Genomic DNA, 12,406 nt, shown 5'->3' with positions numbered 1-12,406 from the left:
AAGAAAAATCTAAGAAAAGTGGAAAAGGCGAGCGAATGTCGGGTGCATTTTGTCAGACGATTTTGGAAAACCAGTAGTTGTGAAGTAGCTGGTTATGGTTATGGAGTTGGTCAAGCGTATAAAAATCGCCTCTAACTATAGTCACGGCAAATGGGGCGTGGATCTTGTCGCACTACCGCTCATCGTGGAGTTTGACATCGTAAATTTTTGACTAAAATATTTTATTATGTAACTATAATATAACTATAAATAATAACTAATAAAATACTATACTATAATATAACCAATGACGATAATAAATATAGATTCCTGGGAATATAACCGAAATTACTAAAATTTACCAGAATTTCTAAATACAAAAACTACTAAGTGCAGGAAATTTATGGTAATGTACTGTACATAGATCTAAACAACATTACTTTCGAATTAGTTCCGAGACTAATAGTTGTTGGAGAAAATATCGTTTTTGTGCAGTTAATGCCTAGAATAATTAGATGAAAAGCACATAATATATATGTGAATAAATTATGGTTATGAAAAATCAAATAAGAAGATAATAAATCGGGGAAATGTTCCCTAATGATTTGATTTATCTCAAACTATGTACAGAAATGTTCCTCGGAGACAGATAAATGCTGAAAATTATAAAAAAAAATTGAAAATTTATGCGAATAAATTGTGGTTATGAAAAATCAAATAAGAAAAAGATAAATCGGAAAAATTTCCCTAATAATTTGATTTATCTCAAACTATGTACAGAAATGTGTTGGGAGAGAGAGAGATAAATGCTGAAAATTATTTTGAAAAAAATTGAAAATTCATTGAAAATTTATATAAATAAATTATGGTGATGAAAAATCAAATAGGAAAATGATAAATCGGAAAAATTTTCCTAATGATTTACCTCAAACTATGTACAGAAATTTGTTTGAAGACAGATAAATGCTGAAAATTATGGGAAAAAAATTGAAAATTTATATGAATAAATTATGGTGAATAAAAATCAAATATGAAAATGATAAATCGGAAGAATTTCCCTAATAGTTTGATTTATCTCAAACTATGTACAGAAATGTGTTCGAAGACAGATAATGGCTGAAAAATCCTATAAAAATAGGCACGTTAGCGCAGACACACGCGTGAAAATGAGAAGCGGTGTGTTTCGCTGCGATTCCGCTAAAGCGCTATAGCGAAATGTTGACATAGTCATCAACTCCACGTCAACGTCGGGGCCGAGCCGTACGTATCATGTGCGAATAAAATTCAATATCTCCTTCAAATCGTTTTCTTTTCAGTCGTGAAAAAAATTTCACGGAGACAAAATTCGAAAAAAAATGGCAAAGAAATAGTTGTAAAAAAATAATTCTGGTTATTGTAACTGTTTATTAGGTATACTTATGAAGAAAAATTTGAAAAAAAAAGCCAGAATAAGGTTATTGAACTCTCAAAATTTGAGAAAACTGGGAGTGAATTCAATGAACAATGAAGTAATCGAAGGTTTTTCTAGCTTATATTGAATAACATATGGATCTACATTATTAATTTTTACTAATTATTTTATAGGTGTATAGTTTTTTTCTGGTATTTTTCGCTTACACATACATGGAAAAATATGTAATGAATAAATAACATAAATAAATAAATAAATAAGAAGTCGGAGATAGATGAAATGATGTTGAAATAGCTAGGAAAATAGCTGGGATACTTTCAAATAATTAGAATAGTTAATTATTATGTTATTTTTACTTGGTTTTTTTCTTTAAATAGTTAGGATATTTTATAAAAATAGCCTGGAGAATAGCTGAAATAATTCTTCTTCTTCTTCTTCTTCTTCAAGGCGTTTGTCCCGCGTTGTTGCAGGGTCCGCTTTTCTGCTTCTTGTCTTCCATTTGGTTCTATCCATTGCATCAGCCGTACACAAACGTGCATCTATCATATCCAGCTTCACACGGTCTAACCAGCGAATCTTTGGCCTCCCGCGCGGCCTCACTCCTGAAACGTCGAGCTTCAGAGCGGTTTTGGCAACAGAATCTTCCTCCCGCCGCAAGACGTGGCCAAACCATCTCAGTCGCGCCTCCTTCATCTTCTCAGTTATCGGGACGACACCGAAGAGGGAGCGCACAGTGTCGTTGGATACTTTCTCTTTTACCGTTATACCTATCGTCCACCTCAACATCCGCATCTCCGTAGCGTGCAGCACTCTTTCCAAGGCTTTCGTTGTCGGCCAGTACTCGCATCCGTAAAGGGCAACAGGACGCACAACCGTCCTGTAGATCTTCGACTTCAGCCGAACAGTGACTTTCTTGTCGCACAGTACGCTTCTTGCCATTTTCCATTTCATCCATGCAGCATTAACACGTGCTCGAGCATCTTGATCAATGTCGCCTGTGGAAGTCACTTTGGATCCAAGGCACTTGAAGCAGTTCACCTTGTTTAATTCGGTGCCATCGACACGAATTGAACCATCCTCTATCCTTGGTCCGCACTCCATGTACTCACTTTTTGATGTGTTGAGGCGCAATCCATATTGTTGCAGCTGATCCTTCCAAGACTGCACTTGTTTCTGAAGATCATCTCGAGACTCCGACGCGAGCATGACATCGTCGGCAAAGAGTAGAGTCCACGGATGCTGCTTCTGGATTTCCTTCGTTATCGTGTCCATGCACAGTATGAACAGCAGAGGTGAGAGGGATGAACCCTGATGAACCCCCACTTGTACAGGGAATGGCCTGCTTGTTCCAGCAGCACATCGTACAACGCTGGTAGGCTTCGCATAAAGTAGCTTCGTCCACCGCACATATTCATCTGGTACTCTATGCGACCTCATGGACATCCATAACAGCTCATGTGGAACACGGTTTCTCGAGATCGAGAAAAGCAAAATGCACACTGCGGTTCTTCTCTCGATGTTTTTCCAGGAGGATTTGGACAGCATGGATAGCATCTATAGTGCTGCAGTCCTTCACAAAACCGCACTGGCTGAGTGAAACGCTAACAATTTTCCTCAGACGAGCTTCCAGGACACGCTCAAAAACCTTCATCGTATGGCAGAGCAGTCGTATGGGCCTGTACGAGGTGCAGTCAGCAATGTCTCCTTTCCCTTTCCAGACAGGCACGGTCACGGAAGTTTGCCAAACGTCTAGAGTCCGTCCTTCTGCAACGATCTTGTTAAATAGAGTTGCGAGCCACATGGACCCTCGATCTCCTAGCAGCTTCCAGATATCAACAGGTATGTCATCAGGACCGGTTGCCTTGTTCGACTTCATTTTTGCGAGGGCAGCACTGACTTCGACGGCAGTAATTGGTAGAACAGGACCCTCGACGCTGGGAATAGCTGAAATAATTGTTTGTATACAAAAAACAGGACGACAACTGTGTGTCGCACTTTTCTCGTTCTCTACGTCCCTAACACATTGTCAAGAAAAAAGTTACAAGCTACATGCTAATCCAGAAAGAAAATAATGGACCTTGGACGCATATGAAGATGTCAAGGTACTGTAATTGTAGGGTTGAATGCAGGTGATGGTGTTCGGCTACCGTAATTGTGGTGTTATTGGTGAAACAAACACTGCCCAGGATAGCATTTCCTTTTTTTGAAATCAATATCACGTCATCTTAAACTTATCATGCAAATATTTCAATTAAGTAATGTATCGCTTGGTGTTCAAGGGGCCGGATTAGGCCAGCCAAGGATAAGAAGGATTTTTGGCGTGTGGTTCTAGAGAGATAAATCCGGATCAGATTAGATTCGGCACGGAATCGTGGATATATGAAAAATATCCGATAAAAGATAAAAGATAAAAATATTTTTCATATATCCAAGATACGTCTAATAATATTTTTTTGTAGTAAAAGTCTTATAATATATAGTGGTAGTAGTATAATAGTAATATGTGTATAATAGTAATATATAGTATTATATTATATAGTATTATAAGTATAAGTATTATAAGATTAAATAAAAGTATATAGAATTAGGAATTTCAACTTAATTTTCAATTAGAAAAAAATTAGGCGGAATTTCTAGAGGACAGGTTTCAGAAGCTACCCCTGTAAAGTGCAGGTCCTCAGATGACATCCACAGACACCTCGAGAAGAGTACCTATAGAAAAATTCCGGTCCTATTAAAGGCATCACTCCATGAATCTGAGGTGGTACAGATTTCAGGTGGAGTATTCGCATACGGGATCGTAGATTATGAAGAGGGGGCTGATTCCGTCCATTTCTTCCTAATTGCCGTAAAAAAACGGCCCCGGAAGATACGGCTTCGAGCGTTCTGGCGCACTATTTTCTACAAGGAGTTCGACTGGAGCGCGCCAACCTTGTGCGGCGCCGAATTTTCAGGACCGTTTTTTACGGCAAATAGGAAGAAATGGACGGAACCACCCCCTCTTCATAATCTACTATCCCTTATAAGAATACTCCACCTGAGATTCTGCACCACCTCAGATTCGTGGGGTGAAGCCGGAGGAGAATAGGTTGAATCAACAGAAAAAAAGAAGGAACCACCTTCACGACTTTATGGGCAAACAATGACGTGCTGATGATGTCTAGCGTTTACTAGAAGTGTTTAAAGGCAAAAGAGAGAAAAAAACTGGGGGGAATCAACAAAACAGAAGTGAAGACGGCGAGCCGCAAAACGACATCGTGAGAAACATCCATCACACACACACACATACACACACATGGATACACATCCAGAGACACTTACGTCGGCACGTTCAACGAATTCGGGATCGGATCACGCTGACAATCATCGCTCTTCCATGTTCGACCGAGCATCGGAATTAATGATCCTCTTCTAAAACACTGTCTTTAGTTGATTTATCTATTTATTTATTTATTTATTTATTTATTCATATATTGAATTTCACCTATCCAACAGAAAAGAGGAAGTGGAATCAGAATTAGATTTGTGCGTAAGTGGAAGTTTTGCGGAGAATCGGAGTGTGATTGAAATGTGAGTTTTAAATTCTGAAAGAAAATTTCCAGGAGGAAAAAAATTCCAAAAAAAAAGTAGAAAAAAATCGACATCTTGTAGAAGTTGCAAGAATTCGCTTTGCACTAGCAGGATCCGTAATAAATAGAAAATGTAAACTAAATAACCCCAAATGGAGATCAAGGCGCTGTTAAGGGAATTTCTCGTGTGGATTGCATGGAGAACTTTCGATGACTCTATGAAAGGCAACCAATATCGCTCTTCTTGAGTTTTTTGATTGAAAAAAACCAGAAAGTATGAAATTTTAAGAGGGATTTATAGGAAAATTAGCTGGTACACAAGCATTTTTTTCAACAAAAAAAAGTTGCAAAAAAACAAAACTAAGGTAAAGATCCTAAAAATTGACGAGTACACGAGATGAATTTGAAGGTGTAAAATTGAACAGCCAACGTTGTTGATGAAAAAGAATGAAGGAAAAAAGAGCCTGATGTAAATCTATACAATGGGATTTTTTTTCCGTTGCGTTAAAAGGAATCTTTTTTTTTTGCAGTTACCAGAAAAGAAAAGAAAAAAGACTATTTACGCATGGTTTCGCGCTCAAATGAATGATATCTCATGTGAAAATTTTTATGCAAGGACGGATTCCATCGTTTTTGTGAATGTTGGAAAAAAAAATGTTATTTTATCATCGCATCCATTTAATCTAATCAAAAAAAAATCAAATTAAAGGTCACAAATAAGAAGCGGAAGCTTTTCTGTCGGTTCAGATAAGAAACAGGTGGATGGCGCATGTCTATTTACTACTTTACTTTTTTCTAAATGTATGTTTATGTGATCTTTTACGTTTTTTCCAAAGTTTAAGAGCTCTCCTAATTTTTCTCAATATATTTCCAGCATAATTTGTTATTTGTAACTTTATAGAAAGTAAACTTACATACAACATAGGAAAAATCTCTCCTATGGATGAGAGATCGATCCGAGTGCTCCATGCACAAATATGCCCTTTCTAAGGTGTTTTTCACGGGAACAGCTGTTGTTTCAGCGCCTAGTACTTCATTTCTCCCCCTCTACATATATTTGTTTTTTATTTTGTTCTGCTCAAATTGCTGAAGCACATATGTCTTTTTCACATAAATAACGCTTTTTTTTCGATTCCCCATTCTTTTATAGAACAGACGGAAGCTGTCAAATTTTCTAAGGTGACCTGGAAATTCGTTCGGTTTAAGTAATCAGTTTTTGGTTTAGATAATGAAAACAGTTTTAGAAGAAAAGGTAGAATTTTACAAAACCGTTAGAAAATTTTTCATCGCCAATCCCAAAGGTTTTTTATGAAGTCGAAAACAATTTTTTCTTCAAAAAAATATTTTCGGAAAAAAAAACATTGTAGATAAACATAGTTTCTTTCTATTTCTAGTATTATTTCTATTTTAATTATTTCTAATAATTAATGATTAAATAACAATTTCTCACTGATTTTTTGTTTTTCTCTGGATTTCCTGATTTTAATTTCTAGGCTTTTTTCTCCTGAAGTTGGTAGTTACGTAACGAATTCTTGCGCTTCCAAAGACAATTTTACAATTCTACAGACAATTTTTTGCTTATCTCCTTACATTTTTTATTTATACTCCTCTTTTTCTAAATTTATTTGTTCTTCTTCGTATTGATTTGTTACATAGTTTTCTTTATTTATTATCCTTTTATATTTATCATCGTTTTTATCATTGTTTCTATTTATTTAGCTCCAATATAGTTTCTTTTTGATGAACTAATTATGCTATTCTCAATTAGCAATTGTATGTAGTGATTAAAAAAAAACCTACAAATATGAAATGAGAAAAAATCGACTATGACATTGCAAGACATATTTCTTGTTTCCTCTTTTATGGAAAAAGTTTTCCTCCAGAAAACACTAGAATGTTCGATCAAATTATTCGAATAGCGAAATTCGCATAATTCATGGATACAAATGCTTTGCGTGAGTGAGAAATACAGGATTAGGTGAGGGAAGACACAGGGTCAGAGAAAAAATTTATTTCCCACAAGCCACGCCCATATATCCTATTCCATGTTTAAGCTATAATTTATCTCATCCGACGATTTATTCCACGACAAATTTATGGTTTACAAGTAATTGTGTGTAATCCTGGAAATTTCCTCACTATTCCAATATCGGTTGGTGGATGTGGAAACCGTGGGGAAGTAATATCAAATTACATGAACTCAACTACTTGTACGCAAAATTGCGTCATTTTCTGACCTTTCGGAAATGTCATCTTTACTGGGAATGGTTCAAGGAAATAATAAAATCTAGCTTAAGATCAAATATGAGTATGATTGATTTTTAGTACGAGCAAAATTTAGATCCAATTGAAAATATGCGAAAGAAAGCTTAGAATGAAGCTTAGCATGCTCCATATATCGATCGTATCGATCGTTATGGCCGCGCCCCGCTTTCGATGCGGACGTCAACGCGGCGCGGGACAACAAACCTGGGGCGAGGTCGTACTATATATGGGATAGTTGATTTTGTACATTTCATGTCAGATGCAAAGAAGGAAATTTTATCCTGATCGAGTAGAAGAAAAATATAGAAGGATAGAGTAGTAAATAACAGGATACCCAAATATAGCTGACTGAAGCGATTTGGGTCCCAAAGAAAAAAAAACAATGGGCTCCTTTTTAGTTCCTCTTCTTAGTTCTTCATGAGAGGTCTCTACATATTTTTGTTTTAGATCTAAGAAATTTTACGAGTTTAATGTCACTAGAAACACGCTTGAAATAAGTAATAGCCTGGAGATACGGTAAATGGGACCTCTTCACACACTTGTGGGGACGTTGCGGAAAAAAGCACGGCGTCACAAAATTGCACAAAAACATTCAATTCTGCTTATTTTTGCTTACTTACAAACAACATCACAAATCGTGGAGTACGCATCAAATACGTATTTGACAAAATAAACAGTTGTCTAATTATTTCTTTTCTCCAGGGATTTCCTTCAAAAAACTTCATAAAACACAAAAGTGAGCTATTTCAAGCCTAAAAAAAGAAAATAGAGTTGTGACCTTTGTTGTTGCTCTTTGAAAAAAGTTTGAAAAAGAAAAAAGGAAAGAAAACGGATTGTGTTAGACGTGGATGAATGAAGAAAAAAGTGGCGAAAGTGCATGACTTTTCTTTTTTTTTCATGACTTTACCGTTGAAAGATGCTTTTAAAATAGTTTTCCATTCTAAGAATATTTTGAAAAAAGCTAAATGACATCACATCAACTTGTAATAAATTAGGAAAGGAAATGAGCTTTGCAAAAAAAAACGAGGAAAAGTGACTATTCACTTGACCATGGCTACGTTAAGATATGATTTCTAAGCCTTATTCTCCGTACTATTACTACTACATTCGATGCATAAGGTTCCAAGTTTACAGTAATTTATTTTTTAAAATTTTTTTGTTAGTTTATTCTTCATAATTTATAGTTTATAGAGCGTTCTTCTTCAATTTTCAACGGCTCTGCCATGCATTTTCTGCTTTTCTCTTGGATTACTTTAAAATAAATTCGAGTCAATATTCTAATAATTATTTAATGAACCAATACTTATATGTAAATATTCTAACATTCTGCTAATAAAACAGAAAAATTATTCTAATAAATATTCTAGTAGTATATATGTATATCCTAATAAAAATTCTCAATTTTCAACTCGAAAATTTCATATCTTAACTGATTGACGACAGTGCGGTTGACTGCTGAGCCGTACACATTTTTCAGCGGTTATTTTTCTCGGGTGTTTTTGGTTTTTTTTTTAAAGAGTTTCCTTTTTCGTTCTTAACGGATACATTATTACTTGTAATTATAACTTCCTTGTTCAAAAGTATAGTTAGTAAAAATTGATTGGCAAAAATCGATTGGCACGAGATACACAAAAAACCGCGCTATTCTCAATGGAGTAAAATTTTTCAAGAAGAAAAAAAAACTCCATCGCTTCATTTTATTTTTTTATGCATTATTTTTACGTGTACGTTAACGCTTACTATACAATACAATACTATGTGGAATACGTTGTGAAATTGTTCCCTTAGAAAAAGAAAAAAAAAACAGGATTCTGCTACTATTCGTCAAAGAATTCACCGAGATCTCATCCATTCATATTCGCATCAAGTCATTCATTCACCACATTCGATGAAAATTATATTACCTACGACGGATCAATCATGTTTCTTTTTTGGCCGCGGTGATGCACCGGTGAGTTACATTATAAGATATGATTTCTTCTGCAGAAAAAAAATGTATTGGAATACAGATTGAATTAACAACACATAAAATAATAAATATTTATAAAATAAATAAATATAAATACATAATAATAATGAATATTTAATTTTTTTATTTACACCTGTTTAATTCTAATTTGTCTACCTCCTCATTCTTTAGGAAAATTTTAAATGTTGCGTAAATCCGTGGGTTCTTCTTTACGTTCCTCTAGTGACTCGCAGAAAACTATTATGAGTTATTTATTTTACGCAAAAAATGTAAGATAAATAAATAAATAAATAAATAATAATCTGCAATTGAACTAATCCTTAAAAAATGCTTTAGAGTTCAGGCTAAAATAGACAGTAGGCAGTGACGTTAAATCGCTAAAGAATCGCTACGGCCATAAATATGCACCGTGGGTTCATTGTCCACGATGGCTTTTAGTCGGATTTTATGCATGAATTGTAGCCGGGGATTTTTGATCTGCGACATTCACGTCACGACAGAGTTCTGATGTTTTTCAAGCGGAAATAACTTATAGTTGATGCGGTTTTGTGAGTAATGAGGAATGGGAATGAGGGAGGACTAACTCAATTATGGAACAATATCGGCTAAATAGATGAGCTACGAAACTACGACGATGCCGACCCCGGCCAGTCAGCCAGCCACGTAGAAATTACGTCGAGCACTCGAACGAAAAGAGAAACAATGATGGGTGGAGTTTTCCTCGAGTCGAGCACAAAATTGTTTCCATTAATAGTTCCTAAGCACTTTTTTCGCTTAAATTTCTTTGTTTTTGAAACATGCCTTCGCTCTACTAGGTGATTTTCTGAAATAGAAAGCAAAAATCGGAAAAAAGTAGAAAATCCCATTTCAAAATAGAATTCCCAAAAAAGAATACGTAGGAAGAGCATTAAATTATTATTGTAGTATATAAGGGTGTTAAATATGTATAAAATAAAATAAATTGAAAAAATAAATAAAAATATAAAATATAAAATATAAATATATATTATGTAACATGATATTATTTAGAATCTTTCTTTTTAACGTAGAAAGAAGCAACAGTTCAGTTATATGGGATCAGTGGTTTGTTATGAAAATTTTTACTATGCTCTTTAATGAGGTCCTAGTTGGAAATTTTGGCGATTTTTAGGTTCAATACCGTAATCTAGAAGACGGTGTGAATAACTGGAAAAATTGCGAAGAAAAATTTATTTAGTGTAATTGACATCGGATCGAGAGGAGGAGTGTAAAATTCTCTACTCAAAGAATTCAGAAACATGTTCTCCATAGAAGAAACGGTGAGTATATTCGCTAAGAAATAGGTAACCGTTGGTTTCACCACGATTTACCGTAAAACTGCTTAAGAAAGAATAAAAATAAGAAGTTGGGCAGCACTTAATGGTTAAATTAATCTCATAAAACGTTAGTAAGTGCTCTGACCGTAGTTGTTCGCTTCAAATCTAGCCTTCTAAGCTGCTGAATCGAAAAAAAGATGAAATGTATACGTCCAATCAATAATTTTCTATAACAAAAACATCGACGATGACTAGTTACGTAGCACACTTTGAAAAAAATATTACTTTTCCTTTCTTTCTCGGAACCCACGTTACTTGAAATGTTTTCGTAACGATTTTTTCTATTGGGTTGAAAAATTGCTACTTGATTGGAAAATTGGAAAATGGAACATTGTCAAATCAAAGAAAAATCGATATCAGCACTTTCCCCGCACTCAGTTCAGTTCATCTGGATTTTGTTTTTTAAAAAAAAAAAACAATCGTAAGAAGAAGGTTTGGAAATGAGAGGAGGGGTGGGTGAGGGTGGATGTTGGGAGTTACCCTGGAATTTCCCTTCCATCTTACAAGCTCAATAAAAGCTAAAAAGGCAAAAGAATTATACGTAGGTGGTAAGAAGAATGGGTGTACAAGAGAATATCGAAAAAATATGAAGACAGCAACAAACAAATATAATAGAGTTGATTATTGATCGATCATAGATCAAATCAAGAGAGGTAGTTAGCGAACTCGCTGCCGTCCTGTGCAATTACATGGAAAAATTAGCCGTAAAGAGTTTTGTTATATATTTGAATACTATTTCAAAGGCAGCTCATCGCGAAATTGACGTGGTACGAAAACCCCAGGGAAACCGTAGTGTTCGGTTTGTAGATTAAGGGACCTCCCCTTATTGTCCTAAAAATAAAGGCGTGGGAACCGCTTTTGCTCCTACAAGATACCTTAGAACGTGCACTCTTGCACATGCTTCGTTCTCCTCAGCAGCCTATTTATTGCTTTCACTTGAAGAGACTGTAGAGGAGATCTTATCGATTTTCGACCGCTCGCTTACGGATGCGGCGCGTGTTCCGCATTTCGCACCACGCCAGTTTCGTAATACGCTGAGTTAAAATTTACCAAGAACCTGTTATAACGTTACTATTTCAAGATTATCCAAATAAATCAAAATTATCTAAAGTAGAATATTTCGTGTTGGGAAAGTTCAGACGAAAAATTATCTAAATTAAACCAAGTATTATGAATATGTTTTTTTTCAAATTGAAAAAAGTGAAGAGCAAAAAAAAAATGCTGTAGGGCTAAACAGCACTGTGCGCTACAATAAGTTCTGTTGTATGAGCATTGAAGGTTTTTTCACGTTATCCAGTAATGACACACAATCCTTGGCGTGTATTCCCCATCAAATTCAATCAAGACACTAAGAATCTGTACCTAAACACAATTTCTGAGAACAATTGATTTATTTCCCTAATTATTTACCATACCTCTTCGTCAAATTCTTCATATACTGTAACCCCTTTATCTTAATTATTGAACGTGTCCTATGTTCTATCTATGGATATACGTAATTTTTTTTTCCAGAAATTACATCGATAATGGAATGAGACGAAGAGAAATCTCACCTGCTTTCCGGTCGTGGTGAGATGCTACGACTGAAATGCGACAGATCACCTCCAAGAAATGCTTTCTTCCTCTGCAAATAGAAAAAATCCAGGGGATTTTACAGCTGACGGGTTAATTTTTTTCCATCATAATATAGGATTAGTGGAATTTTCTCACAATACATGCGTCGCAGAGGTACGTCAATCTTCTTTGAGTACTCGACGATAGAAAAGAGGGATTGTACTTGGTTGGACAATACAACTCCAGAACAGGTCTCGGACTTTTACGGAAAGAATCATTGTGATGAAGACGGAATGAATATCAC

At 35.3% G+C, this 12,406-nt stretch overlaps 2 protein-coding genes across 3 annotated transcripts; both read right to left on the bottom strand.

The window, feature by feature from the left end:
- Positions 1 to 1,777: 1,777 nt before the first annotated feature.
- RB195_020304 (uncharacterized protein) lies at positions 1,778 to 2,833 on the bottom strand (the record flags this gene model as incomplete). Of its 2 annotated transcripts, none has more annotated exons than XM_064188546.1 (1): positions 1,778 to 2,833. In XM_064188546.1, one exon carries the CDS (start codon positions 2,831 to 2,833, stop codon positions 1,778 to 1,780), a length of 1,056 nt encoding a protein of 351 aa, XP_064044426.1. The 2 variants fall into 2 exon arrangements, with proteins under 2 accessions (XP_064044426.1, XP_064044427.1); XM_064188545.1 differs by having other exon boundaries at positions 1,778 to 2,662.
- Positions 2,834 to 2,843: 10 nt separating this feature from the next.
- Positions 2,844 to 3,266, bottom strand: RB195_020303 (uncharacterized protein; the record flags this gene model as incomplete). The annotated part of the gene is made up of 1 exon (XM_064188544.1): positions 2,844 to 3,266. One exon carries the CDS (start codon positions 3,264 to 3,266, stop codon positions 2,844 to 2,846), a length of 423 nt encoding a protein of 140 aa, XP_064044425.1.
- Between the last annotated feature and the right edge of the window lie 9,140 nt (positions 3,267 to 12,406).

This window comes from Necator americanus, chromosome II (assembly GCF_031761385.1).
Source record: "Necator americanus strain Aroian chromosome II, whole genome shotgun sequence".
In the NCBI taxonomy this organism is placed as follows: Eukaryota; Metazoa; Nematoda; class Chromadorea; order Rhabditida; family Ancylostomatidae; genus Necator; species Necator americanus.
The sequence above is the reverse complement of the archived record's forward strand: the minus strand, read 5'-3'. Positions and strand labels throughout refer to the sequence as shown.